The sequence below is a fragment of the Chenopodium quinoa genome, unplaced genomic scaffold (genome assembly GCF_001683475.1).
Source record: "Chenopodium quinoa cultivar QQ74 unplaced genomic scaffold, ASM168347v1, whole genome shotgun sequence".
NCBI lineage: Eukaryota > Viridiplantae > Streptophyta > Magnoliopsida > Caryophyllales > Amaranthaceae > Chenopodium > Chenopodium quinoa.
Window position 1 is genome coordinate 3,803,273 of NW_018745454.1, and position 14,877 is coordinate 3,818,149.

Consider the following 14,877-nt stretch of genomic DNA (forward strand, 5'->3'; position numbering starts at 1 on the left):
TATAGCTACTGTATTTGGGTGCTTTATATAGAGTATTGACTAGTGACAAATGACAAGAGTAATAATAATGTAATTTTCATGCATTTAAAAAGGAAGTTGGGAAGCTAACTATAAAATTTAATGCTTAATTTGCAAGTTTATGTTTATCTGTTAATTTACAACCAACATGTCAATCATTTGTGTATATGTTCATACGTTCATTTGTGATAATCTTACTATTCAACGATGTTTATTGTGTTTTCCATGTAACAAACTAACAACTGCAACCGCGGCGCAGCCACACGCTGCCAGCCGTAGCTAATAAGGCTAGATTTAGGTGAGAAAATGTCCTCAAGACTCAAGAGTGACTTCTAGACATGCAATATATATTTGTGCATTCATTTTTGGGGGGCCTTGTGAATTAATGTAGTACGTACGTTACATACAACTTGATAATAACGAAAGAAAAGTCGTAACATTGCCTCAATCAATTTAATTTGTTTCCATGTGATGATCTACTTATTAAAATCAATGGTATATACTTGTACTTTACTCATGTTACTGCATACTATTGCATTTACATTTACATGATATTATATACTGTATTATCTATATATCTGGAGCAGTAGTGCTAGCAGAAACACTATATATCACTCATAAATTCATGGGATTGAAGATAACTACGTAAATTAATTTGCACCAATAAAGTAGGTGTGGATTGACAAAGTTCATCAAAGATTTGTGTAAATCATTCTTCCTCTATCCCTATGTATTTGCCCATTGAAAAAAAATGGGCCGAATTGTATTTTTTTTTTTTTTTTACCAAATACTCGTAATCTATAATTGATTATATGATTTTGTGGAATCTTATTAGATTCGTCTCATTCTATATGTTATTACTATCTAATTTTTATAATTTTTACACGTACAGGATGGAGTTACGATAAAACTGTTTTAAGATATGTCTTGAAAATCATAAAAAGTTTAAGGGGACAAATTATTAGAATATTAGGAGGTGTTTGATAGGAGGGAGTTTGGGTGGGAATGAGAATTTTTATCACAATTTACAAAAACTCGCTAGTATGGTAGGAGGGAGTTTGGGTAGAAATGGGATTTTAATTATGTCCAACAAATTTACTTCAAATGGGTAGGAATGGATTTTAATTATCATTAAGGGTAGATTTTATTTCGACATAATTAAAATCTACCCTTAATGATAAGAAAGAAAAAATATACTACGTACTTCATATTGATAAGTAAGGCTATATCAGTAAATTTGTTATATATTCTCAACTTATTCTCATGATAAGCATAGAGTGTACTGTTATTTAAATTTGAAGTAGGCAATAGACAAATTATGTCAATAGTTATAAATGCTTCATCAGAATTCATATCAAGTGTGCGTAACTTAGTTGTAAGTTGTAAGCATGACCTATTCCAACCTCGGAAACTTAATAAAGTAACTTATGTCGCTGTTTGACTTGTTCATGAAATTACTTAGAAGAGTTATGGCTAGAGTTCGATGTTTTCCCACTATTCCGTCAATTCAATCAATAATGATAATTCTAGAGTTGATATGATAGATGCTGGAACAATTTATACCTCAAATTCATTAAAATATCACAACACGTTTACATAAAAATTGCAAGTGATTTAATTGTATGTAATGAAATGTCTACTTTTGCTACCTACATGCGTTGACGCATTTTTTTTTCTTCTAAAAATTAGAGTTTTATCTTAAATTAACAAACACAAGAATTTGACTGTAACAAATTTATTTCCATGACTTTATCTTTTAGGGAGGGATTATTTGTTCATCCCCGACAGATACATAGGATGATTGTGGTTACCACTGGTACGTTCGTTGTATGCACGTTTCTGGTTGTGGAAGTACGTAGGCTGATCGGACTAGATTTGTTCCAGTCTAGTCCAGTTTTGGACCAGTGCACAACCGCCAAGTCATTTTTAAAAACAAGGCTCGGCGGAAATAGTACAATACAGTCCTCAGTCTACTACACCCTGGCCGGCATAATTAAAGTTGTAACTTTGTTGGCCCGATTTTATAAGAAGAGTATTGATAGAGCTGTCAAAAGTTGACCTGACCCAAAATATCGACTCAAACCCGATTATTAACCGACCCATCTGAATCCGAAAAAATGGTGACCCAAACCCGACCTGAAACCAACCCTAGATCCGAGTTGACCCGAGTATGTGAGACCCCGAACCCAAACATGAACCTGGATATGACCCGATCCGAATGTAACCCGTAAATTATTGACCTGAACCGAACCCGACTTGAACCGAAATTGACCCAAACCCGTTTTAACCCATCAAAACCCGAATTTAACCCGACTTGTTACTAACCTGACCTGAAGTCAACCCGAACCGTTCCTAACCCGACTCGAACCAACCTGTTACAAACCCGACCCAAAATCAACCCGACTTGTTATTGACCTGACCTAAATTCAACCCGACTTATTATTGACCCGACCCGAAGTTTACCAGGCCTATTACTAACCCGACCCAAAAATTCAACCCGATCTGTTACTAACTCGACTCGAAATCAACACGACTTGTTATTGACCCGACCTAAGTTCAACCCAAATTGTTCCTGACCCGATTTCAAATCACCTTAAATGCAATATAGACCACCTTATTATTGTTGATCAAAACATTTTGTCTAGAGAGACCAAGTCGGTCCAGGCCAGCAAAAGAAAGGAGCATCATCCTTAAATTTAAAAGTTAAATAAAATATATATTTGTTGTATATATGGTCAAAGTAGATAATTATCTTCCTAAATCATAGACTATAGTTCCCAAATATATTGTCATATATATATGATAGTCAAAGAAAATAATTAGCTTGATAAAAATGATAATTATCTATTTATAGTAAGTTGAACCAGAATATGACCTGATTTGAAAATGACCCGACCTGATTGTAACCTAGCAAATTATTGACTTGAACATAACCTGACTTGCCTCCGAGAATGACCCAACTTGAAAATGACCCGACCTGATTATAACCCGCAAATTATTGACTTGAACCGAACTCGACTTGAACTCGAGAATGACCTAACTTAAAAATGACCCGACCTGATTATAACCCGCAAATTATTGACTTGAACCGAACCCGACACAAACCCGAGAATGACCCGACCTGATCCGTAAATATTGACTTGAACCGAACCCGACTCGAACCCGAGAATTAACCTAACCCGTTTTGACTCGACCTGACCCGACCCACTCTTACCGACTCAAACCTGACCAGTTAACCCGTATTGATAGCTCTACCCGAAACCTCCAAAATTTCTCAAAAAGCGTGGATATTAACCTTCAATTTTGGAATTTTTTGACTATTTTTCACTTGAATATAAAAATCGCCGAAATGTTTACCATGGTCCCTAATACCCTCCGGGAGTCCAATTGGCTGAGTGGAACCATCCAATTTGCATTTGGACGACCAATTTACCGGTTTACAATTGCACCGATTTCATTAACTCAAGCTTACCACAAACATTTTTGACAACATATAATGATCATATAAGGATCCAAACAACATTATATGACCCCGAGATATATCCCTAAAATCTCAAAACTTTTCAAAATCGGGCCCCGAAACCTTCAAAATTTCTCAAAAAGCATGGATATATTAGCCTTCAATTTTGGAATTTTTTGACTTTTTTCGCCCGAATATAAAAATTGCCAAAATGTTTACCATTGTCCCAAATACCATCCGGGAGTCCAATTGGCTGGGTAGAACCATCCAATTTGCCTTTAAACGACCAATTTACCGGTTTACAACTTACACCGTTTTCATTAATTCAAGCTTATCACGAACATTTAAGACATTAAATAATGATCATATATGGTTCCAAACAACTTTATATGACCCGAGACGTATTCCCTAGAATTTCAAGACTTTTCGACACCGGGCCCCGAAACCTCCAAAATTTCTCAAAGAGCGTGGATATTAGCCTTCAATTTTAGAATTTTTTACTTTTATTCGCCTGGAAAAAAAAATTCCGAAAAGTTTACCATGGTCTCTAATACCCTCCCGGAGTCCAATTGGGTGGGTGGAACCATCCAATTTGCCTTTAAATGGCCAATTTACCGGTTTACAACTTGCGTCGATTTCATTAACTCAAGCCTACCACAAACATTTATGACCATGTATAATGATCATATATGGTTTCAAACGACATTATATGACCCTAAGTTATATCCCCTAAAATCTAAAGACTTTTCGATACCGGGCCCTGAAACCTTCAAAATTTCTTAAAAATCGTGGATATTACCTTCAATTTTGGGATTTTTTTAACTATTTTTCACTCGAATATAAAAATTTCTGAAATGTTTACCATGGTCCCTAATACCCTCCGAGAGTCCAATTGGCTGGGTGGAACCATCCAATTTGCCGTTAGACGACAAATTTACCGGTTTACAACTTGTACCAATTTCATTAACTCAAGCTTACCACGAACATTTTTTACCACATATAATGATCATATAAGGATCCAAACAACATTATGTGACCCCTCGATATATCCCCTAAAACCTCAAAGCTTTTCGACACCGGGTCCCGAAACCTTCAAAATTTCTCAAAAAGCGTGGATATTAGCCTTCAATTTTGGAATTTTTTGACTTTTTTCGCCCGGATATAAAAATTGCCGAAATGTTTACCATTGTCCCAAATAATCTCCGGGAGTCCAATTGACTGGGTGAAACCATCCAATTTGCCTTTAAACGACCAATTTACCGGTTTACAACTTACAATGTTTTCATTAATTCAAGCTTATCACGGACATTTATGACATCAAATAATTATCACATATGGTTCCAAACGACTTTATATGACCCGATACGTATTCCCAAGAATTTCTAGAATTTTCGACACCAGGCCCCAAAACCTCTAAAGTTTCTTAATAAGCGTGGATATTAGCCTTCCGTTTTAGAATTTTTTTTACTTTTATTTTCACGGAAATAAAATTTGTCGAAAAGTTCACAATGGTCTCTAATACCCTCCCGGAGTCCAATTGGGTGGGTGGAACCATCCAATTTACCTTTAAACGGCCAATTTACCGGTTTACAACTTACGTCGATTTCATTAACTCAAGCCTACCACAACATTTATGACAATATATAATGATCATATATGGTTCCAAACAGCATTATATGACCCTAAGATGTATCCCCTCAAAATTTCTTAAAAAGCGTGGATATTAACCTTCAATTTTGGGATTTTTTGACTATTTTTCACTCAAACATAAAAATTGCCGAAATGTTTACCATGGTCATTAATACCCTCCGAGAGTCCAATTGGGTGGTGGAACCATCCAATTTGCCGTTAGACGGCAAATTTACCGGTTTACAACTTGTACCGATTTCATTAACTCAAGCTTACCACGAACATTTTTTACCACATATATTGATCATATAAGGATCCAAACAACATTATATGACCCCGCGATATATCCCCTAAAATCTCAAAGCTTTTCGACACCGGGCCCCGAAACCTTCAAAATTTCTCAAAAAACGTGGATATTAGCCTTCAATTTTGGAATTTTTTGATTTTTTTTGCCCAGATATAAAAATTGCCGAAATGTTTACCATTGTCCCAAATACTCTCCGGGAGTCCAATTGATTGGGTGGAACCATCCAATTTTCCTTTAAACGACCAATTTATCGGTTTACAACTTACACTGTTTTCATTAATTCAAGCTTATCACGAACATTTATGACATCAAATAATGATCATATATGGTTCCAAACGACTTTACATGACCCGATACGTATTCCCAAGCATTTATAGACTTTTCGACACCAGGCCCCGAAACCTCCAAAATTTCTCAAAAAGCGTGGATAATAAGCCTTCAGTTTTAGAATTTTTCTTAATTTTATTTTCACGGAAATAAAAGTTTCCGAAAAGTTTACCATGGTCTCTAATACCCTCCCAGACTCCAATTGGGTGGGTGGAACCATCCAATTTGCTTTTTAACGGCCAACTTACCGGTTTACAACTTGCGCCGATTTTATTAACTCAAGCATCCCACAAACATTTATGACAACATATAATGATCATATTTGGTTCCAAACGACATTATACGACCCCAAGATGTATCCCCTAAAATCTAAAGACTTTTCGACACCGTGCCCCGAAACCTTCAATTTTAGATTTTTTTTTACTTTTATTTGCCAGAAAATAAAAATTGCCGAAATGTTTACCATGGTCTCTAGTATCCTTCGGGAGTCCAATTGGGTGGGTGGAACCATCCAATTTGCCTTTAAACGGCCAATTTACTATTTTACAACTTGCGTCGATTTCATTAACTCAAGCCTAACACAAACATTTATGAAAACATATATGGATCATATAAGGATCCAAACAACATTAATTATATTACCCCGAGATGTATTTCCTAAAATTCAAAAACTTTTCGATACCGGGCCCCGAAACCTTCAAAATTTCTCAAAAAGCGTAGATATAAACTTTCTATTTTGGATTTTTTTTTTTACTTTTATTCTCTCGGATATAAAAAATGTTGAAATGCTTACCATGGTTCCTAATACCCTCCAGCAATCCAATTGGGTTGGTGGAACCATCCAATTTTTCCTTTAAACGACCAATTTACCGGTTTACAACTTACACTATTTTCATTAATTCAAGTTTATCACGAACATTTAAGACATCAAATAATGATCATATATGGTTCCAAAGGACTTTATATGACCTGAGATGTACTCCCTAGAATTTCAAGAATTTTCGACACCTGTTCTCGAAACCTCCAAAATTTCTCAAAAAGCGTGGAATACTAGCCTTTAATCTTAGATTTTTTTTTACTTTTATTCGCCCGGAAAAAAAATTTCCGAAATGTTTACCATGGCTTCTAATACCTTCCGGGAGTCCGATTGGGTGGATGGAACCATCCAATTTGCCTTTAAACGGTCAATTTACCAGTTTTACAACTTGCGCCGATTGGTCGTTTAAAGGAAAATCGGATGGTTCCACCCACCCAATTGGACTCCCAGAGGGTATTAGGGACCATGGTAAACACTTCGGCAATTTTTATTTTTGGGCAAAAAAAAGTCAAAAAAAATCAAAAATTGAAGGCTAATATCCACTCTTTTTGAGAAATTTTGGAGGTTTAAGGGCCCGGTGTCGAAAAGTCTTGAAATTCTAGGGGATATATCTCGGGGTCATATAATGCCGTTTGGAACCATGTATGATCATTATTTGTTGTTATAAACGTTCGTGGTAGGCTTGAGTTCGTTAATGAAATTGGTGCAAATTGTAAACCGGTAAATTGGTCGTTTAAAGGCAAATTGGATGGTTCCACCCACCCAATTGGACTCCCGGAGAGTATTAGGGACCATGGTAAACATTTCGTCAATTTTTATTTCCGGACGAAAAAAAGTAAAAAAAATTCGAAAACTGAAATCCACAATTTTTGAGAAATTTGGAATGTTTTGAGGCCTGTGTCGAATTTTTTTGAGTTTTTAGAGGATACATCTCGGGGTCATATAATGTCGTTTGGAACTATATATGATAATTATATGTTTTCATAAATATTCGTAGTAGGCTTGAGTTAATTAAATTGGTGCAAGTTGTAAACCGGTATTGGCCGTTTAAAGGCAAATAGGATGGTTCCACCCATCCAATTGGTCTCCCAGAGAATATTAGGGTCCATGGTAAAAATTTCGGCAATTTTTATTTTTGGGCGAAAAAAAGTAAAAAATTTGAAGGCTAATATCCACACTTTTTGAGAAATTTTGTTGGTTTTGGGGCTCAGTGTCGAAAAGTCTTGAAATTCTAGGGGATATATCTTCGGGTCATATAATGCCGTTTGGAACGATATATGATCATTATTTGTTGTCATAAATCTTCGTGGTAGGCTTGAGTTAATGAAATCGATGCAAGTTGTAAACCGGTATATTGGCCATTTGAAGGCAAATTGGTTGGTTCTACCCACCCAATCGAACTACCGGAGGGTACAAGAGACCATGGTAAATACTTTGGCAATTTTTATTTCCGGGCGAAAAAAAGTTCGCTAATATCCACACTTTTTGAGAAATTTTGGTGGTTTTGGGGCCCGGTATCGAAAAGTCTTGAAATTCTAGGGGATATATCTCGGGGTCATATAATGCTGCCGTTTGGAACCATATATGATCATTATTTGTTGTCATAAATGTTCGTGGTAGGCTTGAGTTAATGAAATCAATGCAAGTTGTAAACCAGTATATTGGCCGTTTAAAGGCAAATAAGATGGTTCTACCAACCCAATTGGACTTCCAGAGGGTATTAGGGACCATGGTAAATATTTCGGCAATTTTTATTTCCGGGCGAATAAAAGTAAAAAAATTCCAAAATTGAAGCTAATATTCACGCGTTTTGAGAAATTTTGTAGGTTTCGAGGCCTGGTGTCGAAAAGTCTTTAGATTTTAGGGGATACGTCTCGGGGTCATATAATGCAGTTTGGAACCATATATAATCATTATATGTTGTCATAAATGTTTGAGGTAGGTTTGAGTTAATGAAATCGGCGCAAGTTGTAGACCGGTAAATTGGTCGTTTAAAGGCAAATTGGATGGTTTCACCCACCCAATTGGACTCCCGGAGGGTATTAGAGACCATTGTAAACATTCCAGCAATTTTTATTTCCGGGCTAATAAAAGTAAAAAAATTCCAATATTGAAGGCTAATATCCACGCTTTTTGAGAAATTTTGGAGGTTTCGTGGCCCGGTGTCGAAAAGTCTTGAAATTGTAGGGAATACATCTCGGGTCATATAAAGTCGTTTGGAATCATATATGATACCTAAAAGTATATGAATGAGCTAAACCCGCCTCCCCCCCCCCCCCTCCACCAAGGTTTCTAAACCCTATACCTTAGAGGTTTGAAGTTGGTATGGGTTTGAAACTCTTAAAATCATAAAACAAATATAAGGTATGAGTTTAAACTATTCTAAACTCATACCTTACACCTTGATTATGTGAACCAAACGCCCCCTTATTGATTTGAAACTCATCCTTACCAATTAATGAACTAACCCCACTTAATTTTTATCAAAACAAATTTAATCACCACCAAATTATAAAATAAGAACCCTTGAATTCGTGTTTTCAATATGCAACGAACAATAGTACATACATAACAATGAATAATAATTGGTTGTTGGTGTATTGGTGATTGATTGATTGAGGTTGTACTTGGTACGGAACTAGGGACTAGGGAGGATTGTGTGTTTGATTCCCTGCAACAACAATTTGGAAGGAACTGAAATCTAACCCCCTAACCCCGAATTCAGATTAACCCAATTGAAATCCACTATCACAATTTTTCATTAATGTTGGATAATTTACAAGTGGATAGATAAAGCAATCTACGAAACTGGTTATAGAAGCAAAATAAATAAATTGATTATTCTTAAACAAAAGAAAGAAATTAAACAAGTAATTAAATTTAAATTTAATTAGGGAGGTTCATCCCTAACAGATATATAGGATGATTGTGGTGGTACATTCGTAGTACGCACGTATATGGTTGTGGAAGTACATAGGCTGATCGCGGCTGATGGTATATGACTAAATTCTGCATTTAGCTATCCTGGTTGTATTAAGGTCATTGCTCTGTAGTTGCACAGCCATTTGGTAGTGCAGAGTTTTTGACTAGGCCTTTTGCTATAACAGCATCCTTCACTAATTTGAGGGAGTCAACAATATCATCACACAATTGATGAGGATCAGGTATTGCATTTTCATCAACAGCAAGAACTAATGTCATCTTGTTGATGTAACTTTGGAAGTTAATCATCACTTCCTGTAAAATATAAATGTCACCAATGTTATAAACTTACAATGGGTCTAATTTACAAATAAATACATGATCATAATTGTACTATATAAGCTACATTAATATAGGTCAGGTTCAATGAACCAAATTTATTCGTCTAGTCCGGTTTTGGACCAGTGCACAGCCGTCAGGCCATTCTAGAAGCGCTAGGCTCGGCCTATATAGTGCACTATAGTCTTCAGCCTGCTACACCCTGGCCCAATTTTTAAGACTTGGGCCAACATTAAGTTGTAACTTGGCTTTAGTACAAAAATCAGAAAACATACATCTTTACATATTTATTAGCAAGCCATGATTTAGTAATTTATTAACAAATAGAATTATAGGTTGTACAAATTGAGGTATGCAACTTACATGTGGTTGTCCATATGAAGATGGGGCAAGAAAAGCCAAAGGATGACCATAAAAGCCAATTTCCTCCATAGGTCCAACTAAATTCGAGAAGGCGATTGTTGTATGAGAATTGATTTTATCAGATAAGGCACTTGCAAGTTTTGCACCAAACAACTTCTTTACTATTTCAGCAATGAAATATGTGTAAAAGACCTCTAGTGAATTCTTCTTTCTGTCTACTGTCACCTTGGCTTCTCGGATGTAATCTAAAGGATCATCGCGCAATCCAATGGTGAACGGAAGAAGCACGTAGCCAAATGAATTACCCCATTTTGCCTCTGTATCTTTCTCCATCATATCAGCTAATGCCTACAATTTTACATGACATATACGAAAATTGACTCATTTATGTTATGTATTGTTTTTACACAAAATGTTTGAATTGTAATGTGAAGAATGCCTCACTTGTATTCCTCCGCTTGGTCGAATATTGATAAGAAGAACAGATCTAAGACGAACATGATCATTTCCATTAATTCCTGAACACAAAGCATGAAGATTAAAACATTGATCAAGCTAGTACATTATATTAAATGTTATTCATGCTTGCTAGTATTGTCTTAATCGTTCCAATTCGACCCAAGGCCAAATTTTTGCAGCCTATATACGTCTAAAGTCTAAAAATTTGGCCTAGCTAGCTCGAATTTAATTTTAAGACCATTTTGCATATAGCCCGTTAAGTAAGTTTAATCGAACTTAGCTTGAAGTATTGAACCATAGTTTTCGGGACTTACATTGGATGAATATGTAACCCTTTTTGGGCATAACATGGCCCAACACATGACCAACTAGGCAACCATAGCAATTAATATGCTTTAGCTACAACTTTCTAGCTTAAAAAAATTTGTTGTAAAAGCAAAAGGCTTACCATATTTTCTGTTAAGATAACGAGATAAACCAGCTTGTGTGATTCCTAGTGCAACATCATTGACAGTCTGTATAATTCAATGCAACAAAATTCATGTATATTAGTTGAATCTAATGAATCAAATTTGACAAAAATCGCGATTAATAAAAGATCAAATGCGAAATACATGAACTTACTCCACCAATTGCAGTCTTGACGAATTTCATATCATCAAGGCTAAACGTCTTGTAAACAAAACGCCTAGAGGTATTCACTACACTTCCTCTAGAACTACTCTTAAGAGGAGATTTGTCCTTCAAAAAAATCGAGGTTGCTACAAACATCAACACATCAATCAAGGTGTTCCAAGACAACACTAACATCCACCACAAGGCCAAAATCCATCTCCAAATGAACAACTTTGGATGTTTGTTATCATCAACATACGTTTTTTGAGCAGGAATGGTAGGCAAGGCCGTTGGATCAGAGGTCTTACGCGTTAAGGCTAACATCAAAGATATGAGGGAAGTTCCATCGCCAAGTGAATGATGAATTCGGAATATTCCAATGCCCTTGACATCTTCTGAGAGCTTAAGATGAAGGATATGGATTTCCCAAAGTGGCCTAGACTTGTCTAAGGTTGTTTTGCTAAGGTTATAAACATAGTCTTCAAGATATTTTTCAGGTGATTCTATGTTTTCAAGGTCTATTTTTGGCACTATAAAATGCTTGTCTAAGTCCACTTCTGTTCTCACCCATTTCAACTCTTCTCCTTTACTTAAATCTCCTACCTGTAGGAAAGCAAATTATTAAACATAAGATTAATTCATTGATTATCAATTCAACATATAATTAATTAATAATCAATAATGTACTAAATGGTTTGTTAATATATACTTTTCATATTATATGTTTCTTGACTAATATTAGCTATCATGTTGTTTGACTAACATTTATCAAAAAAAAACATATATCATGTGATAAAATGACTAGCTAACATCTATTAACACAATTGGTCAAATATATAGCATAAAGCATAATTAATCCTTCGGTGGATATTGGGGTTTACAACATCTATCATGTGATTAAATGAAGAAAAAGTAAACTTGGTTTATCTTTTTATTAGACATTGGCAAAGAAAAGTTATTCAAGTAAACAAAACATCATAATTGAGCAACTAAATAATACTTTATCATTAAAGCCTACTTATTTCATAAGTCATTATTCTTGTGATACCGTACAAACTTATTCCTACTTCCAAATATTGGATTATTATTAAAAGGGGATTTTTTTGGAGATACAACTTTTTATTTGTTGTTTTTAAATAAAAAAAATCTCCCCCACTCAATCTAGTATCTAAATGATCTATATAGAGAAAAGAAATAATAATAAAGAAAGAAAGAACATTTATGTAACCTTATATGTCACTTTATGGTTGGGTTGTTTGCATTTATACCACCCTATATTGGCTAAATGTCACTATTTGATTAATTTGCTCACATAAGCAACATTTATATCTCCCTTTAACCTAATTTGTCATTTTATGCATGCGTGATTTTTTCATTATTTTATTTATTTATTTATTTATTTATTATTATTATTATTAATATTATTATTATTATTATTATTATTATTATTTTTATTTATTTATTTATTTATTTATTATTATTATTGATATTATTATTATTATTATTATTATTATTATTATTATTATTAGTAAGGATACTAATAAAGCATGGTTATATATCGTATATGCATGCATGTTTATGTTTATATTATTGTTAATGCACATTAAACAGATTCACAAATATATACTACCTCGTTAATTTTTTGTTCCACTCACTTAATATTCATGTAATTTTACTACATAAAAAAATAAATAAATAAAAAGGGTTGATTTGTATATAATTTGTTACTAATATGCATGCAACAAAAAAATATATATTACGTGGTTGAAGATAATAATTGGTCAAACATATATGTTGGAGACTGCACAAAATACAAGCATATATTAAAAGGAATACATTAAAAAGAAAAAAGCATATGTAAAAGGGAAGAAGTAAATAATTACCACAATGCTAGAGAAACGAGGATGCTTGAGAAGAGTATTGGGAGTTTTGGACTTACAAAGCTCAACATCAATGGTAGTTTTGCAACCCATCATTGCTAAAATATGTATATTAAAGTTTGGTTTATGAAATATGACCGAAGATGGACTTAATGGCTCTTCTTTTTCATAATCTTCCAAATTAATTATACCTTTATTAACCTTAATTGGTTTTATCACTCCTTTTTTCCTCCTAAGAGCACCCTCCATAATCTTTTGTATTATTAATCTCTCTTCTTTGGAAGCAAAATAAGGATAAGAAGAAAAGTGTAGAAAGTAGTAATGGTAAGGTGCAACAAAGATTATGGCCTATCTTTATAGACTACAAATAAGTTGTGTGTTTGTGTGTATCTTGTGACTTACTAAAGTAAAGTTGTCATCTTTGTAATATTGTTAGCATTTATAAAAGGGGGGTTGGGAAAGTTTATATTTAAAGCTTTGGTTTGATAGAAGTTGTAGAATTGGATATTGACACTAATTTATATGATATGTTGACAAGTGTGTTGAGGAATATAAACATTGATAAAAATGAAATAAAATTTGGAGGTGCGGGGAATCGAACCCCGTGCCTCTCGCATGCGAAGCGAGCGCTCTACCATATGAGCTACACCCCCACTCTTGTTATTTGTTCTTTGTTTTAACCTCATATTAATAAATTACTGTCATTTTCAATTCTGTGAGCTAACCATTTCTGTACATTTGCTGTATGATGGTTCAGTCATCCACTAGAGCATTTAAATCTTAACAATATCGGTTTTCAGAAAAAGAAAGGAAAAAAAAAAGTTTTATTAACAACGTAATTTCCCCGAATCCTGAATACTTCAAAATTAACAAGTACATAATAAAGTTATTGTTTGTAGCAAACTATTTCTAAGAGTTTATTTTTTCAATGATTTGATTGTTTTGATAAGTTCGTTATTAAATTTGAAATAACGATGAAAAATGATCGAAACAATTTTAAATGGTCAGGGACATTATCATGTGATTGAGGTCTAATTCATTTTTTCGATTTATTAAGAATTTTGATACGATACGTTTATAGTCGTTGTACATAAATTTAATTTGGATTTGGAATTTTGATAGAGAAATCCTCATAGTCCAAACAATAAATTATAGGAAATCTTTAGAAATTGGAATTTAGATAGAGAATAGTTGTTGTACATATATTTAATTTAGATTTGGAAATTTGATAGAGAAATTCTTAGAGCCCAAAGAATAAAATCACAACATAGTATTAATCACATCATAGTGTGGATAGGTTCATCAGTCTTCAAGCCAACTTATATTAGTGGTTCGCAATATATTAATCGCAATATATTCATCAGTCTTGAAGACTGATGAAATCTCTAATATTAATGGTCCGCAATATATTAATCACATCTTCTAAAAGCAATCCTACTCTACTTTCATCTTAATCTTCTCGTAACCTACCTAATGGTATAGAATTTGTTAAAACCATCTCAATTTTTAGGTTTCCGACTATCAACTTTTTTATAAAGTCGGAATGGATTAGAAAAATCTACTACCTAATGAAGTATTTTCAGAACCTCAATATTTAGCAAATGTGGTAGTCAACCACTATAAATAAATCAATAACTTGTACAGCAGATAGATTGAGACGCTTGAACACCAACCTGTGTTATGTAGCAATTGATATCATTTTCAATCATCCCTTCCCTAACTTTTATCCCAGCATTTTACA

At 34.1% G+C, this 14,877-nt stretch overlaps 1 protein-coding gene and 1 non-coding gene across 2 annotated transcripts; both read right to left on the reverse strand.

Moving 5' to 3' along the window:
- Positions 1 to 9,293: 9,293 nt before the first annotated feature.
- On the reverse strand, positions 9,294 to 13,622 carry LOC110714505 (O-acyltransferase WSD1-like). Its single transcript, XM_021893036.1, has 6 exons — positions 13,140 to 13,622; positions 11,266 to 11,859; positions 11,090 to 11,156; positions 10,627 to 10,700; positions 10,183 to 10,530; positions 9,294 to 9,795 (listed from the first exon to the last, which is right to left on the reverse strand). The coding sequence occupies exons 1-6, from the start codon at positions 13,383 to 13,385 to the stop codon at positions 9,598 to 9,600; spliced, it is 1,527 nt and encodes a 508-aa protein (XP_021748728.1). The 5' UTR covers positions 13,386 to 13,622; the 3' UTR covers positions 9,294 to 9,597.
- Positions 13,623 to 13,716: 94 nt separating this feature from the next.
- Positions 13,717 to 13,789, reverse strand: TRNAA-CGC. The gene has a single exon. It is a non-coding gene; the product is annotated as a tRNA-Ala (tRNA).
- Between the last annotated feature and the right edge of the window lie 1,088 nt (positions 13,790 to 14,877).

Bases quoted from the DNA above. Each gene is read 5' to 3' on its own strand.
- LOC110714505 (XM_021893036.1), bottom strand. From the start codon at position 13,385: ATGGAGGGTGCTCTTAGGAGGAAAAAAGGAGTGATAAAACCAATTAAG. The intron at 11,860-13,139 runs GTAATTATTTAC...GCTTTCCTACAG, and splicing joins CTCGTTTCTCTAGCATTGTG to GTAGGAGATTTAAGTAAAGG. The intron at 10,701-11,089 runs GTAAGCCTTTTG...CTTTGTGTTCAG, and splicing joins TTATCTTAACAGAAAATATG to GAATTAATGGAAATGATCAT.